The sequence below is a fragment of the Heterocephalus glaber genome, unplaced genomic scaffold (genome assembly GCF_053883595.1).
Source record: "Heterocephalus glaber isolate CG9 unplaced genomic scaffold, H.glaber_assembly_v1.0 deba00001452, whole genome shotgun sequence".
NCBI classification, from domain to species: Eukaryota; Metazoa; Chordata; class Mammalia; order Rodentia; family Bathyergidae; genus Heterocephalus; species Heterocephalus glaber.
In genome coordinates this window covers 10,309,628-10,327,511 of record NW_028258302.1, presented here as the reverse complement: position 1 = coordinate 10,327,511, position 17,884 = coordinate 10,309,628, and the positions used below count along the sequence as shown (strand labels likewise).

General features: G+C 51.7%; 1 protein-coding gene across 1 annotated transcript in view; it reads right to left on the bottom strand.

Annotated features, from left to right (window-relative positions):
• Positions 1 to 273: 273 nt before the first annotated feature.
• Positions 274 to 17,884, bottom strand: part of Trim62 (tripartite motif containing 62) — a 30,076-nt gene continuing 12,465 nt past the window's right edge. Inside the window, exons 3-6 of the mRNA XM_087215359.1 lie at positions 16,553 to 16,648; positions 12,285 to 12,541; positions 11,398 to 11,513; positions 274 to 2,575 (exon numbers count right to left, since the gene is read on the bottom strand). Coding sequence (XP_087071485.1) covers positions 2,025 to 2,575; positions 11,398 to 11,513; positions 12,285 to 12,541; positions 16,553 to 16,648 — 1,020 coding nt within the window. The 3' untranslated portion in view covers positions 274 to 2,024. The remainder of the gene's footprint in view (positions 2,576 to 11,397; positions 11,514 to 12,284; positions 12,542 to 16,552; positions 16,649 to 17,884) is intronic.

Here is a 17,884-nt window from a genome sequence, read left to right as displayed (position 1 = left end):
TGCCTTCTCCAGGGCTACCCCAGCTCTCCTCCAGGAAAAGACTGGCAGTTTTCTGGAGTTTCCAACAGGGTTGCCATGTTCTGGTCTAGAACTCAGTTCTCACTTTCTGTCCTCTCTCTGGGCCTTGCTTTTCTGCCTCGGTAGAGTGAGACACATGTGGCTCTTACCTAGCAGCGCTGCTTGTGGACTGGGTGTGCTAATGGACTTAACACTGCCTAAGATGAACAGGTGGGTCTTTGTGTTCGTCAGAATGAATGGAGCAGACCGCCGGCATCCAGTAACTTTAATTTAATACAAATTGACCATAAATCACTAAATGGGCAACATTTTAAAATAAAAATACTGTCAGGAATGGCCCAGATTCTGGGAAGTGAGGGGGTGCGTAGGACTGAGAATTCCTCTTGTTCAGGGGAGGCCCCAGTGTGTGGCAGTTGAGTGGGAGCCCCTCAAGTTCAGCTGTGCTGGCTTCTTTGGGATGGTTGTGCTCAGAGACCCCAAGTACAGAATGAAGGTCCCAGAGCTGGAAAGAAAGGCCAAGGCTGTGGTGACATTTTAACTTGGTCTTGCAGGCTCGCTCCTTGGGCTGTCACCTCTGGGCAGGAATACAATCACAAGGACACCGCAGAGCAGGACACCACAGAACACAACACAGTTGGATGCTGTAGCAAAAAAATGTGGATGGACTTGTTCAACACCCATGCTAATGCTCTAATAAGCCTTTGGTATGGCTGAGGCTGGAAAGAGGAAAACTACATTTCCCAGACTCCCTTGTAGCCAAGGTTTAGAATCTGACTCATTTCCACAGAGTCCCTTGTAGGGATATGAGATCTTGGGACCTGAGTTAAGTGGGAGAGAAGCAGGCCTCAGGACATCTTTTTGCTGGCATGGATGGTGCCAGAGAGAGCACCACTGCAGTCAGTGACTGCTGATGCAGCAGCTTCCTGCCGATGGAAGCAGCCTTTTTGGTCACAATAGACATGATGAATCTGGCAGCTGGGACTTGTTCCTGGAAATTCAGCAAAGATTCTGATCCTCTAGCCCTTCCAATAATTTTGCAAGTCACCGGGGAGCTGGTAATAAATCCTTGTCTAATTAAGCCAGCTAAACTGGCTCTTGTTTTTGCAGCAGGATCCTAAGTGAGATAGATGTCAAGTCTGAAGGCAGGAGCTAGCCAAAGGTCCCTCCCAGAGCTCAGGCCCTGATTAAAACTATTGCCCTCAGCAGCTTCTCTGCAGCCTAGCTGGTCACAGAGGCCTGGCTGAACGGGGCTGGCTGAACTCTGTCCAAAGCTGTTGGGGACTTCAATCATTCAGCGATGCTTGTCCTGCAGATGCCTTTAGTTGATGGACTCTACATCAGTCCCCAGGGTGCCCTTAGGTTGTGAGTAGGAAAGGGGTAACATGGTGAGACAGTAACATGTGGGCTCAACTACTAGGTACCTTCCACAGGACACAGCATCCTCTATGACTTGCTGATGAGTGGAAAAGAGCTCTTGGTACAGGGGTGGCAGGAGGGGGTGGGTCTTAGACAATTCTAGGAACAGCTATTGCCTGTGTGCACTGTGGGCTTGGTGGGGTCAAGGGTAAAATGGCCCATCACTAGCTCAGTCAGGGCAGGTCTTAGATAATGGGCACGGAAGATTCTGTATGTCTTTCAGGTTGTCAACTCCTGGTCACATCTGACAAATCCTAAGGCCAGGGCAGCTGGGCAGGAGGGGGACAGACAGAAAGAGGTAGTCCCTGCCCTTGAGAGGATGGGGATGAGGGTTGGGCAGGTGTTGCCCTGAGGAGAAGCCATGTCACGTCCCCACCAAAGTCAGAGCTACAGAATATCAATGCTGGGAGGGAGCTGAAGAATCACAGAGCACAACCTCCATGTCATAGACAGGGAAAAGGAGGTCGAAGGGTAAACAACTGGCCTGAGGCCTCAGAGTGATGGATGTGGGCTGAGTCCAGGCCTCCCTCTGCTGGGCTGGGCTTTTGCTGGTGGTAATGGCCCAGGAGGTTGTAGGCCCTTGGCCCAGACTAGATGCGGACTGTGTTGATCCGCAGTGGCTGGACATTCTTGCCATTGGCATGGCTCTGGCCGGGACTGAAGTAGGAGCAGAGCTTGCCTGGGAACTTCTCACGGAAGGTGTAGAGCCAGGACATGTCATCAGCATTGTAGAAGATAAGCAAGCCCTGGTCATAGTCCAGGAAGACGCCCACCTTGTCCAGCTTGTCACGGACATTGAGCCGTGTCCAGGGCTCCGTGCAGGCGCTGTACTGGTTACCATCATGCATGACAATGCAGTAGAAGCCACGGCTGGGCTGGATCTGGATGCTGCCCTTGCGGCTTGCAGCCTCGTGCGCCAGCCCAATCACCCACTGGGTCTTCTCTGCCACCACTACCTCCCAGTAATGGACGCCACTACTGAAGGCCTCAGAGCCCAGCACCGACACCTCCACATCAAAGCGCTTCGGTGAGTCCTGCAGTGGCTGTGGGTGCAAGTTTCCATAGGCCACAATGGTGCAGTCATCGGAGAGGATCAAGCGCTGGTGGGCAGTTCCCGGGTCCAGGGTCAGCGCAGCTGGCACTATGTGGGGTACAGGAGGGAGAGATCAGTGGAAACAAGGCTGTCAAGCCACTTCTCAGTTCTTTGCTGAGGACAGGGCTCTGGTTGGGCCCCAGATCACTGACCCACTGTGTGACCCTAAATACAAGCCTGCATTCCCTGGCCCTTACTTCCCCCTCTGTAAAAAGGAAGGATAATGGCTAAAGTCCCTCCAGCTTTACATTAGGCTGCAGGGGAGGACGGGTCATGGCTGGTTAGTTTCTGCCCGAGGCCCAGGACAAGGCACGTACTGGGGACTCCACAAATATTTGTAGAATTAACGCCTGTGAGGTCCAGAAAGAGAGAATTCCAGAGCTGGGAAGGAGTTTAAAGATCATCCAGGTGTTACTGACCCCAGAGAGAAATTTGGAAATCTGTGAAGGTGTTCGGGTTGTCTCCCTGACAGTGGGATCCAGGGATGCTAAAGACCCTGAATGAAATGCACAGGATGATCCTGCGTAGAGAAGGACTGTTCACTCCCAGCCCACCAGCAGTTTTCAAATGTTCCACTAGACTTTCTCATGGATGAAATATCTTTTTTTTGTATAATAATCTGGAACTACAACCTAACTCCACTGTATGAATAAACAACATAATTTCTGCAGCTTTAATAGATACTGAATGTTCTAGAACACAACTACCCAAGTGAAGGAAAGTTGGATTTAGGGTGGGGGCTTGGAACTTCATTAAAAATTGTTCAGTGTTTTGGAAGATACATCTCTAAGGATTGATACAATCTACCGGTATACTAGGATGGCATTTGAAGCAGAATGGTGTTTTACCTATGATAGAAGCATCTGACTACTTTATGTTTTCTCGTGTGGTTCTGAGTGAGCATCTACATATTGACATACAAAATATTTTATTAGTAATATTTTCCTTCTGTTTTTCCTTTATATTAGAGCATATCTATATATGTATATATGCACATATAATTATATACATACATATATACTTAGAATTGTGAAAAGGTTATATGATCTTTGAGACATTCCAAATTATGTTATGAAAAGTGGATATGTACCTGAAAACCACTATTTCTAAGCCAACTCTTCCATTTGACAAATGGGGAAACTGAGACCTAGAGAAGGGACGTGACTAATCTCAGGTCAGCAAACATTGACAGAACTGGGAAAAATCAAGGAGGCCATCATCAACATGGCTCCAGCCCTCTCTGCCAGCTCACTTGTCACTGGACATCTCCACCCCACTCAGGCCCAAACCTTTTGCTCACCCCCTGCGCCCCACTTCCACACACCCCCCAGCTTCCTCTCTGCTCCTGGGATCACACATGGGAGCCTCCTGGGGGCCCAGCAGGTGGGCTCCCTCTCTCCTCTGGAATCCCTGCACTGTGGTCATGCCTGGAGCCTAGTCTTCTGCGCTCACATCTGATCCCTTCACACCAGAAGGGCAAGAGGGACTGTGTACTGGTCACCTTGGCTTTCTCCTATGTGTCCAGTGCCCAGCACAGAGCCTGGCATGGTACAGCCTTGTGGAAATGCTCAGCAAATTAGGCTGACTCCATTTGGGTTGGGCAGATGGTATGGGCTGGGTCACCTGCGTCTGGGCTGGCCATACCGGCTTAACAGGTCTGATCTCAAAATCTCACGAACTTTTGTGGAGACCTTTGTTTATTCTTTCTTCTGAGGGTACTGATAGCCAGGCAGAGGAGCAGAGGGAATCTGGGCTCCTTTTAGTTTGGATGGTCATTTCCAGGATACATCAAGACAGAGGGAAGGAAAAGTATGTGTGTGTGGGGAGAAACGGGGGCACCAGTGCCTCAGGGTGAAGGAGTTCGCCATCCAGTCCCCTGATCTAATGGAGCAGGGACCTGATGGCCCTTGGCTGGAGCATTACTCCCTATTTCAGGTACTTCTCTGAAATCAAATGACAGTCATGGTGACTGTCCCTACAGGGAGCCACAGCCAGGCCCCGACGGTCTTTCTGTTCCTACATCCACTAACAAGCTGACCACTGACATGTGTCAAGCTCCTTCCATGATCTCTATCAGGAGTAAATTCAGTTTTGCATTTTATACTCTTCTTACTGCTCTTAGAACTCAGAGGGCTGTGTGGAAACACTGATCTCTGGGAACAAAAAGGTCGATGGCAACACAAGTCTCTATCCAGGGATAAAGAGGGGAGCCAGGCGAAGAGAGACAGTGAATCAGTGGGTGAAGGCTTTGTCACCAGCCTGACAGGCCACAGGGCAGCAGGTGAAACCAGAAGGCTCCTGCCCTGTGGAATGTGGGGAATTCCCACAGAGGGGTGGGTCTGGAGGAAATGGAGGGGTGAGTGTGTGGCCAGGAGGGCCAGGGAAGGAACCTAATTAGATACTGATGGAGCTACCCCAGGGCTGTGGGATGTGTCTGTGGCAGAGGGATGAGAGCAACAGGGTGGCCCAGGCCCCAGGTGAGAGCAGCAGCAGTTCTGAATGGCAGGATGGTGGGATGGGTGTGGGGGACCTGGGCTTCTTACTCCAGGTGCCCAGGAGTAAGGAGGTTTTTGCCTGTTGAGACCTACAACAGGTAAAAACGTGGGCTCAGGGCAAGAGGGCTCTGAAGTCTGGCAAACAGGCATGAGAACTCAGCCTCAGACTCTTAAGCCTACGTAGGGCAATGTAGACCACTCCTGAGACACTGATGAGTCAGGAGGGCAGCCACGCAGGCTCTCCCATAGCTCTGAGACCAGGTGTACAGAGAGGAGGAGCCTGCAGGGCGGAGGAAGTCCTGACCCTACCAAGCACATACTGCAATAGAAGGGGGCGGAGTTAGGGGCGGGGCCTGATTCCTGGGGGAGGACTGGCCTCCTAGGGGGCAGGGCCAGGGGCGGGGTCTGGTATTCATATTAGGCAGGGGGTGTGGACTGACTCTAAGGAAGCTTTCACAGCCCAAAGGGTGAGGCTGGGGCAGGACCTCCCTCCTCACCATTATCTGAGGGTCCCGTACCTCAGGGCTTCTTCCACCTTCCCCGGAGTGGGTAGGAGTAACTAGAGGGGCTCAGAGGGGGCGTGGCAACCTCCTGCTCTGGGACTGACTGGCAGCCTTCCCATCCATTCTTTACCCTCCTGAGAGGTGACAGACGGCCTGCCAACTCTATTTCACAAGGCGGAGCTCATTTCTCGTTGTGGGACTGAATTCAGGAACATGAAATGCCAGCGTGAAGCAACTGACTGGTCTCCAGGTGTGAAGCCTCACTGAGGCTCCAGGTAAGAAGGCATTCAGGAAGGGTCACCAACTGTGGAGGTGCAGGAAATGTTTCCTGGTCCGTGTCAACTATCACCCAAGCATGAGAGAAAGCCCTTCCTAGGGCACAGCCCAGCGCCTTCATTTGGCTGCCAGTGGCTTATGTTTCTCTATTCTCAAGAACAGGGGGCCGGGAGTAGCTGGACCAAAATGCATTCACTCTTTTCTCCAGCCAGGCTATAAAACAATCTGGTCCATTGGGCCTCCCACCTACTCAAGGCCCTCCACTGCACAGAGCAGGCATTGCAGAAATCTTCCTATCCCCTAGCTCCTGGGAACACAGTGCAGTTCCAGGGGCACACATCATGGTACCCATTTTGCAGAAGAAACTGAGGTTCCCTGAGGTAAGTGACTGGCTCAAGTTGCCACTTGTGGTGAAAGCACAGTTGGAATGTGGGTGGAGGTCTTTTCATATCCTGTTCTCTCTCAGGGCCCCAGAAAGCCTGCTCAGCAAGTCAGAGGAACCACTTGAGGACTCACCACAAGGCTAACAAATAAGCACCAAGTACCTAGTTATAGGATTACGATCACCAATGAATAATTTAATTCTCATATTTACCTTGGAAAAGAAATGCAACTACCCCTCTTTTGGAGATAAGGAAAGGGGGTATTTTGCCTTGGGTCACACAGTTGGGCAGTAACATGCTGGGACAGACTCAAAGTGATTAGGTACAGGTGAGCAGGGGAGGGGAGAGGGCACCCAAGGGGAGGAGGCGGGTGGTGAGAGGAGCAGTGTCTGGTGTCCTCAGGACAATGGGCTGCCTGGCTCACAGGGGAGGCTTGTGCCCGGAAGCTGGGGCCGTCAGGTCCAGCAGGCAGAAGAGGGCCAGTGGGAGGAGCAGAGCAGGGGTGGGTGGTGGTCAAGAGAGGAAGTTCCAGAGCAGGGGAGTTAGGTGCCAGATGGGGTCCTCAGGGGACCCAATAGCAAGCCTGAGCTCTAGGGGAGGGGCAGGCAGGAAGCTGCTAGAATCCCCAGCCCAGTCCCTGGGGGCAACCCTCCCACCTGGACATAAAGGGCTCTGGTGCTGGCAGGGAAGCCAGAGTGACTTCACAGGCCCCACAGACAAAGGAAGGGGCCCAGCCAACAGGGTCACTGTTCTTTGAAGTCCCAGGGGCCTCTGCTCTGAGCAGGATGTTCAGGACACACACTGCTGCTCCCTCAGCCCTTCTGTGGGCAGAGTTCTCTGGGACAGTGGTTCTCAATTCGAGCACTTCTGCTTTCCAAGGGAGAACTGGCAAGGCCCAGAGACACTTTTTAGTAGAACCAAGGAGCTGGGGCTACTGGACAGAAGCCAGGGAAGCTGCCAAGCATCCTACCATGCACAGGCAGTGCCCACAACAAGGCTTCACAGTCAGTCATTGGGCTGAGGCCAATAAACCCTGCTCATGGGCTATCAGCAATTTGCCCACTTGGCTGCTGTCTTGTGAATGAGGTGGGAAGGAACATGGCATCCTTGTTGTTCCAGGGAAGGGACTTGTCCAAGACTGGGCTGGAAGTTTCTTCAGTTAGTATTCACTGGACACCTACTATATGCTAGGCACTATTCTAAAAGCAGAACGGGGACTAGGACTCATTATTTTTATTCCTCAACAAACACTGACTGTGCTGGCTACTGGAGATGAACCAGACCCAGCCTCTAACCCCTCAGAGCTCACAGTCCAGACAGAGATGGCTACACAGACACTGACAATACTGTGAAACCAGGAAAGTCCAGAACCGCCTGGAGAAACCCAGGAAGGCTTCTCGGAGGAAGAGTTTAAAAAGTAACGCATGAAGGAGAACAGACATTGACCATAAAGACTAAGAACGGTGTGGAGGGCTCCAAGCAAAGGGAATAACATGTACAAAGAGTGGAGGAGGGAGAATATGGCTCACATAAGGCCTCAAGATGGTTCAATGTGGCTGAGTGTGATACGGAGGGAAGAAGAGGCTGAATACCATGCTGGGGTGCCTAGATGGCCTCTCTGAGCTGTGACAGGGATGGAGTAGGCGGCAGCTGAGGCAAAGAGTGCTCCCTAGACCTCCTACTTGAGGGGCTCCCCTGGAGCTGAGAGAATGGGGTGCTGGAATTCTTGCCTCCCTTGAGCAATGCTGTTTCACCCATGGGTGGCCCTCACCCTCCTGGGCCCTGTGTGAAGTCCCTCTGGGGCTGGGAGTAGACAGTGACCCCCTCCCCAGGAGGACACTCAGAAGCACCATCCAGCCTGCTTGAAAATGGGCCCCTCCCGCATCTGCTGCTCCTTTGTGAACAAGGGCACAGGTCGACGTGTAAGAGCACCAGGGACCTCCTTTCACATCTGTGAAATCAGTAATGACACATCTAATGAGGGCCCAGTCACCTACAGGGGAGCCCCAGCTCTGGGGTCCAGCATTCACCCCACACAGTGACTGTCCTGGCCTCTGGCCATCCTTCCAGGTCCTCAGTGTAGACATCCTGGGATCCCCATGCCACTGGCCCCCACACCCCTCAGTCTTCAGCACCCAGCCCAAACATCTGTTGTTCCAGTGCCCCTCTTCTCCCCACTCAGAGCCTCCTGTTGTCCCATCTGGGCTTCCATGGCACGTGTAAGAACCTCATCACAGACCTTGTTCACTGGACTCTTGGGGTCTGGCTGCTTTTCTGCCTCCCCTGACTCCTGAAAGTGCTTCAAAGGACTTTTACTGTTTGTAGAGAGAGCAAAATAATGAATCCAGACAGGTAGAAATCTGAATCCTGTGTGACCTTAGGAAATGAGCCTTAATCTCCCTGCACTGTCCCCAGTTGACACATGTAAGGCCAGAGAAGGGCCAGTTAGCTTAGTTTGTAGGGGTGCAGGCACTGGGGTTTGACTTCAGAGTTTTAATCTTGGCTGCACCATTTCCAAGTTGTGACCATGGACAAGTTTCTAACAGCTCAGTTAGGTGCCTCAGTTTCTTCCTCTGAAAAAGTGGGGATATTAATATGCTACCCCTTAAGAAAGAATTTCCTTCTATACTTGTGTCTTACCTGTCACTGACTCAGGCACACACAGGGCTCCCTGCTGTCTGAAGGTCTGACTCTGCCCTTGTGGCTTGTGTAGTTCGGGAAGGCACTGACCTCTGAGTCCCAGGGGGTGCTAACCCCACTAGAGACCTATTTAGGTCCTTCCCTCTCCCTGCAGACCTCTCATTACCTGCTCCCCATCTCAGTGGATGGCCTTGCTTTCCCCCTCGCTGGGAAAGGTGAAGCCGACAGAAGACAGTTCCCACATGCTCCTGCCTCTGCCCTCTCTGCCCAGTGCCCACATATTCTGCATTCTCTGGGCTCCTGGGGATGGACTGTCTGGGCCTCAGCCAGGCAGCAGATCCCACAGTGGGTGGCAGCCAAGGCCAAGGCCCCAGCAACTCTCTCCATCTTTTTTTTTTTTTTTAAATACTAAGGATCCAACTCAGGACCTTGTGCTTGTGAGGCAGGTGGCGGCACCACTCAGCTAAATCCTGGGCTATAATCCTCCTCTATTTTTTTTTTTTTTTTTTGGTACTGGGGATTGAACTCGGGACCTTGCACTTTCAAGGCAGGCAGTGGCCCTCTCTCCATCTTGATTTTGTCCTCCTATCAACTCTTTGCCATCACCCACAGTAGGCTGGTATTTCTCCTCTCTTGCAAAACCAGCCACTGCCACATTCTTTCTCTTTCCCTTCAAAGTGTCATCTCTACCCACTGTCTCCCTTCTCTCTAAGATGGGTTCCAATCAGGCCTTTACCCCCATTGGTCCACCAAAACAGCTCTTGTCAAGGTCACCGATGACCTCCCTGTTGCTAGACCTGGAGAAGGAGCCACACTTGACTTGGCAGCCTTTGCCACCACGAACCATTCTCCCTCCAGAAATGTCCCCCTCTGCTTGGCTTCCAGGACACCTAGGGTGCCATGCTGCCTCGCTGGCTGCTCCTTCTCAGTCTTCTTGGCTGAGTCCTCTGACTTCTAGTGGTGCTCCTGGCTCCAAATGCCAGGGTGGCCCTCTGCTCTATCTATCCTTGCTTCCCAGATGACCCATCCGGGCCCACTAACTGCTGTCCTTGTGCTGATGACACCAGTCCTGGCCACTTTGCCAGGCTGCACACTTGATTCCAATGGTCTCTCCAACATCAGTACAAGACATCTCAGGTGCCTCACACACCTCACCGGCTCACAACTCCATGCTTCGTCACTGTAGCCAGAACCCTCTACTCTTCCTCATCTTCCACCTCTCACACTTGAGACCCAATCCTGTTGGCTGAGCCTCCAAAATACCTCCTAACTCTGACCACTTCTCACCCCCTCCCCAGCCACCACCCCACTCCAAGCCACCACGGTTATGCAGTTGTCTTCTCCACCCTTTGTTTCCTTCAGCTTATCCTTAACCAGGTAGCCAGAGGGATTCTTTACAATCTTAGGCTGGCTCATGTCACGTCACTGCCCCAAATCCTCCAATGGCCTTGGTTTCAACATTGAATTTGAAGTGTTCGCATTGGTCTATAGGCCCTCATGGTCTGACCACTGCTACCTTCCTGACCTCTTTACCACTACTCTCCCTCATTTGTCCCAGTCCAAGTCACCCGGCCTCCTTTGCTGTTCCTTGGACGTGTCAGGCAAGCCTCTGCTACCTTGTACCTGCTGTTCTTCCCTCAGACACCTACATGGCTTACCCTCCTTTCTTCTGATCTCTACTCTCATGCTTCCTCTCCCTGAGATCTTCTATCTGGACCTTCTATCTAAAGTCTCTACCCTAATTTAACTTCCTTTGGCTTCCTTTCTTATTCTTCATCAGTATCTAATATATCATGTATTTTTTTTCACTTATTCATTTGTTTATTTTCTCTCTCACACCCTAGCATGTAAGATCTGCAGGACAGGGGTTTTGTGTCTATTTTGATCACCACTCTATTTTAGCATCTAGAACAGTACCCAGGCCAGGGAAGGTGCTCCGTAGGTACTGCATGTTTAGAATGAGGCAATGAAGGGCCCAGGGCCTCAGTATAGAAGGTCCCTGAATTACGATGGTTCAACTTATTATTCTTCAAGTACATGGGGGAGAAAGTGATATGCACTCAGTAGAAACTGTATCTCGAGTTCTGAACTTTGGTCTTTTCCCAGTGATGCCCACATAGGGTGTGACACTCTCAGGCAATGCTGGGCATCATGGTAAGCCACATAACCATGAGGGGAGACAAAATATGGTGCCCTGTATTGCTAAGCTAGGATGTTCAGTGGATTGGGCATGTCAAAGGTGTTTTTGACTTGGATATTTTCACCTTACAATGGTTTATCGAGATGCAACCCTTCTGTCAATGGAGGAGATCTGTACCTCCACTGTATATTGTGGAGTCTGTCTCATGGGGTTCTGCGAGGATTTACTGAGCTGGGTGATTGTGTAGGTGCTCAGCACAGCCCTGGGGCATAGCAGGTGCTCAGCAAGGCACTCTGCTCATTCCCTGCCCTGCACTATGATTAGGGCAGAGGGCTAGGCTGGGCTGGGCTGGGCTGGGCGTGCCCACCTGGCTCCACCAGGATAATCTATGACTCTCCCAGGGCCTCTCAGGAAGTGGTGGGCAGGGCCTCACCTGGGTGAATGTCCTGGAACAGGGACTTCCAGATGGTGTACTGCAGAGGGCCCGTGTACTTGGAGGTCGGGAAGTCTTCGTATGTCAGGTTGGTCTCATGGATTTTCCCCTTAAGCCTAGAAGGACAGCAGGATAAAAGGTTGTACTGACGACTGGATTTCTGCCCCAGTGCTGGGACCCTGCGGTGAGAAGCCTGCAGGACTGGGATGCAAGTGTCTGCTTATGCAATTTCCAGCCTCTCTAGCTGTTACCCTCAGTTTTAAAATGAGTACCATGCTAGCACCTGCCTTCTAGGGTTGTTGTAAGGATTACATGACATAGCATACCAAATACTTAGCACGGTGCTTGGCTTAGGGCCAACACCAAATGCATGGTGTTAGCGACCACTCTTTTTATTAAGCGTGGTTTGGGGGCCAGAGCAACTTGAGGTTGAGTCCTGGCTCCACCTTGCTGAGGGGTCTTGGCCAATTGATCTAGCTTCCCTGAATTTCAGTTTCTACATGTGTGAAAAAGGGATGACTGCGGTCACTACCTACAAGGGGGTTGACAGAATTATAATAATATAAAGCCTTTATAGAACAATATACTATCAACATTAGTATAAATAGCATATGATGTATTATTATAGAGATATAAATAACATAAGTAATATACTATATACTACTAAATATTATTTATTCATTATAATATAGACAGAATGTGTTATATATAGACAAATATGACGCTCTGGCACACAGCAGATGCCCCACAAATGACTGATAAAGATGTGAATAACTGGGTTCTTGCTGACAGTCTCATCTGCCTCCACCTCACTACCTCACACAGGTTGGGAGGAGCTGGCCACTTCGGGAAGACCCCCGCCCTCCGTCCCGGGAGGTGGCACTTACCTCTCAGACAGGGAGGCCACCCCAGCCAGGAAGGTGTGCCGGTCGGTCTCAGCCAGCCGCTCCTGCAGGATCTGGGCGCCCTCCTGAACCTTGCGCAGCTGCTGGCTGTAGCGCTGGACCTTCTGCTCGATGTCGGTCAGCGTGCGTGCTGTGTCTGCCTCCAGCTCCTCCAGCATGGCTTTCTGCCGCTCGCGTAGCAGCCGGTGCAGCCGCTCGAAGGCCTCGCCAATGGTGGTCCGCAGGATCTTGGTGGAAGACTGTGAGGGACAGTCGTCAAGGGTTATGGCAGGGGAAGCAGTTGGGGTGATTCCACAGGGAGAGGAGGAGACAGACAGGCTTGGCACACAGAGGGGAAGGGTAGGAGGGCACGCCCGGTGGGGATGCCACATGCACAGGCCTAGCGTCTGAAAGGACTGGCATGGCCAGGACAGCACAGAGTTCCATGTGGTCTGCTAGGGTCGTGGAGGGCAGAGTTGGGGATGCTGTCCAGATTCCTAGCATGGGGGTAGGAAAGGTGGGGCAGGGAGAAATGCTAAGCCAATCTGGACATAGGGAACTCTTTGTTTTTAACACTCATCTGTGGTGCTTTAGGGGAGATGACAAGGAGATCATGGAGGTCAGAAAGCTTCATAAAGGGCAATTCAGACACTGGTGGTCACTTGCCTTTCCTTCCACCCCTAAGATCCACAGCTAAGGAACAAGAACTAAAGTGTAAGGCCTTTGTCACAGGAAGTAAGCATAGTCTCGCGTGGTTATCTCTGCCCAATGTGCACTGAGAGGCTCCGGAGGGCTTAGAGGAGGGAAGGGCATAGGCTTTGATGCCTGGCAGCCTGGGGAAGAGTCCCAGCTCTGGTCTCTAGCTGGGGGAGATCTCAGTGGCTTCAGCTCTATGAATTTCAATTTTCTTATCTGTTAAAGGGGTAAAGTAACAACACAGAAGAGGGGTGAAGTTGAAGCAAGGAATGTTCGTCTGCCCAGTGACTGGGTCTCAGGTGTGGAGAAAAGAGCCTGGTTATAGCAAAGGGAACAACACTAATGAGTACATCCTGGGAGTCCTCATGGAGGAAAGACTTCAGAGCTGGGCCTGAGGGTGGGCAAGGCATCAGCTGGGGTGGGGGAACGGGCAGAGAGTCAGGTGACACAGGAGACACAGGATACTGTAGCACATGGGGCCTGCCTCTGCAATTTCACTTTGTGGGATTCTGGCTGGCAGTTCATGGAGTCAGAGACCCCACTGTGCTCAGTGCCCAGGGCTCTGTGGGAAGCCTCACAAAGGCTCAATTAGGGCCTCTTCCCTCCCACTCAGCTGCTGGCCTGCAGGAAGAAGGCTGGCAGTGGGCCAACCTCCGTGCGCATGCCCACCCAGTGAGCTGGGCAGACAAAGGGGGGCGGAGGAGAGGCTGGGATGGATGGCTAAACTGCAGGGGCCTCCCTGAGCCCCTCACCCAGGGGAGCCCTGTGGAAGCCTGCTGTGGATGGGAGGGATGGAGTCTTCCCCCCTCCCCCCTCCACTCTCTAGAGCTGCCCTCAAGGCCCCCAGTTCCATGGCTACCTGTTATGGCTCCTGCAGCAGCTTGGCCATCAGCCCCCACGGCTGAATGGAAGGCCAGGTCAGCCTCTCATCTCTGGTTGTTCCTCTGCCACCTGGGTTCCTCAGTTCACTGCAGCCCAGCTCCTTTTCATCTCACCCTGCATGTCCTCCCTCCTCCTCCATGCCTACTGTTCTGAGGACAGCTCCCAGTCTGTAAGATGGGCTCACATGGCGCCTGAGCAACACATCTTTTTTTCCAACTATCTCCCCAACACATCGCAGGTCCCCCAACTCATTTGGTCCACAAGGCAACTCCTGTCTTTTTCCCAAACTCACTGCTACAGTGATCCTGCTAAAGTGCCATGGCCCATCCTATGTTTAAGAACCTTTCTTGACTCTTTGATGATAGTAAAATGCCAAATTCCTTAGTCTGAGAGTCAAAGCCCTTCTCAAGTTGATCATAATTTATTAATACATTGCACTCTCACCTGCTAAGACCAACTCCTCCCAACCCTTTATTCACCTGGCAAACTCCTACTTATCCTGCAACACTCAGCTTGAGAGCTACCTCCTCTGAGATACCTTCTTTAACTTTTTCAAGGAGTTTGATGTTCCCAGAGCCTTTTGTAAACACTCTTAATACACTGCCCTCCGTGTTATATCTCTCTAGCTAGTGGATGAAATCCTGCTGGGTAGGAATGACATTTTCCTGGTATCCACACTCTTAATACACTGCCCTCCGTGTTATATCTCTCTAGCTAGTGGATGAAATCCTGCTGGGTAGGAATGACATTTTCCTGGTATCCATCACAGGGCCTGGTGCAGGGGTGGCAGTCGGGAGCTGCTTGAGTAGTACAGGAGGGAAGCAGGGACAATCTTGCTCAAGATGGCTTCACAAAGCTGAGCACAGGCTCTTTCTAGGCTGGGGAGTCAAGTGTCCCCAGGACAAGAGAAGATGGGTAGAGAAAGAGGGCGGAGGCAGGGAGAAAGCAGCTCACAGTGGCACATCAGAGTAACAGCCATCCCGGGACCCCTGCGCATGTCCCTGATGGGCTCTCCATCCAGTTTGCTGGCCACAAAGCCATACAACTGACAGAGGACACCCGGTGCGAGGTTGGAAAATGCACTGGGCTCTGGAAAAACTGGATGAGACGCTCCCAATTTCCACTTACTAGCTGTGGGGCTTCAGGCTGATACCTCAACCTCTCTGTGTTTCAGTTTCCTTGCTGATAAAAGTGGGTTAACAACTGCTCCTACTCCTTTATTTTCCTTTTCTCTGATTTGCCCCATAACTACTTAGTGTATGTCTGACTCTGCTAGGTTTTGCGTCTTGCTGTCGTGGAGATGACATTCAGTGGCTTCAGTGAAACAACAAAGGGGAAACACAATTCTCAGCAAAAGGAAAGGTTCAACTCCACAGGAACACCTCAGTTACTTTAGTGCTTTGGCAGGCAGAGCCACCCTTTCCCCCTCACCCTCTTTTTTGTTTTTTGGGTTTTTTTTTCACTTTATTAAATTCTTTTATTGGCCTCACCCTCCTTTTGTTGCCTTGGCTGGAAAAGCAGCCTTCAGCCCAGCCCACCACGTTCCCTGGAACACACAGGGCTTGAAGAGGCTGCACCCTGCCAATAATGTGTCACCCCTAGGGCCAACCAAGGAAAACACAAGGCCTGAGGAGGGAGATCAGACAGACCCCCAGGCCAGGCCATTGGAGGGACAGGCTCCACAAGAAAGTGAGTCAGGCTCCAGGTGAAATATGACCTCAAAGGCTCCATAGGCATTTCTTGTATAAATACCCCAGTGCAGACAGGAAGCAGGCTGGGGGACTGGAGGGAGCCCTGCAGGACCCCCCAGAGGCAGACAGATGGACAGGAAATCAGGGGAAGAGGTCAGTGGAGAAAAACAATGGTGGGGGGAGAAGAGACAAGAATGCTGCTAGAGAGGGAGAAACAGACCCTCAGATTCCCGCTCATCCAGAGAGAAGCTTCCGTTTGCTTCTGAGCACTGGAGAGGTACAGAGTCACCAGACACGTGGGAAAACTGAGGCTGTGTGAAGCAATGAGACCATAGTGCTGTGATTGTTTCTACTGAGGGTCCTGCCCAGAGACACTCTGGAAAGTCCTCTGAAGAAAGTGCACCATGCCCTTTCTGGGACTCCTCAGGGGACTGATGGCCATACTGGGGCACGGAGCTAGGTTTCTAATGGCCTCTCCAGGCCCCAGGATGACCTCCAGAGGTCCAGGTGTTCCCAAGGCTCGCTCCAGCTGCGCAGCTCTCCTGCTATGGGAGCAGAGTCAGCCTGAAAGACCCTAGATGTCACTCTGCTGAGTGCCTGAGGAGGAGGCGAGTCTGAGGAGGAGAGTTGAGGGGGCACTCTGCCAGCAGGCTTTTTCCAGCTCTGAAGCTCTGAATTGAGCCTTGTAGAGGCCCTACTGTGTAGATGCAAAGAGTGGGACCCAGAAGAGTACAGTCAGTCAGTGGCTGGGGACGTGCTCAGGGTTGGCTCCTTATGGGTGTGTTTAATAAGGGGTAAATTCTCCCAGCCCTTCAGGACACTGGAGGTTCCTGGGGATCCCTGGTCTCACATCAACTTCCACCCAAAGTGGCAAGGGAGAAGTGGCCCTATCCCTAATCCGGACACCAGCCCAAATCCTTGCCCTGTTAGCACTAGAAGCCAGGACCCCCCAAGTCCTCATCCATCTATACTGGTCCCGCCCCCAAGCCCGGCCAGGCTCACCTTAGTCTCCGAAAGCTGTCTCTTGAGCAGCTGCAGTGCCTCCGTGTGCTCCCGCTCACTGTCCTGAAGGGCCTGAAGCTGCTCCTTCAGCTCCCTCTGGAACACACAGAGGCGAGGTGTGGGGATGTGGGCTTTCCATGGTGATGGAGAGCCCCTCACCCCATGTTATCCTGACCTCATCCGTTCTTGGTCAGACCCAAGATGCTCCTCCAGTCACAGTTCAATCATCAAGACCTGTAGAGCCTGTCTCCTAAATATCCCCAGAATCTATCCCCCTCTTTCATCTGGATATTTGCCACAGCCTTGTCTCTGGCTGTCCTGGGAGCCGCTGGTCTCCTTGACTCGGGACAACTTCCACCTCCACACGATCCCCATCCTGCCCCTGCTGAGCACTGGTTCTGTGCTCAGACCTTTGACAGAAACCAAGGCTGAATGAGCGCCCACTAAGCTACCGAGGAACTGCCCATGTTCTAAGTGCTTGCTGAGGGCTCAACACTGCTCTCAACCTTTTGCTTGTTCTAATTCATTGGAGCCTCTCAGCAGCTCTGAGGTAGGCTCTATGATTACCTCCATTTTCTGATGGGAAAAAGGCACAGAGAGGTAAAAAACAAAGCAAACATACAAACAAACTGGCTTCAGACCAGAGCCAAGCATGTAAGTGTAAAGCAGAATGGGAACACAGACATCTGGTACTGGAAACCATGATATCCCCTTCCCCTACTAGAAACTGAACCTGGGGCACCCACCCCCACAGCACCTTTTTGAAAATTTTGAGACAGGGTCTCTCCTAGTCACTAAGTTGCCCAGGCTGGGATCCAACTTTCGATTCTCTCGCCTTATGCTCCCTACCCGACCCAGCTTGGAAGCCATGATCTTGAAGTCAGGTACCACGTTTTGTTTTACATCGATGACACCTGTTATGATCAACAACAACAAACCCACAACACACAAGAAAACGCCATTCAAAGTAAAAACAGGATCTGTATCACTGATTTTTCCTTTGTCTCAGGTTCCAATATGGCTTCACAGGGCACTGCTAGTAATGCTGGCCTTTTGCTATTTTGTTCCTTATGGATTTATCTGCATTATTTTTGATTGAGGAACTAGTATATTAAATATTTATATTAACTGTTTTTTGGTACCTGCTTCAATCCTGTGCCTCCCTCCCTTTCCCCCGGTCCCACTTCTGTTTCCACTGCCTTCTCTTCTCACTCCTGTTCTTCCATCACCCTGAGCTTGTCTAACCTTAGGACTTTGCACTTGCTTGTTTCTCTGGCTGTTGCCTTCTTCTGTCAGACTGTCTCCTGGGGACTCCTTTGTTGAACTCAGATG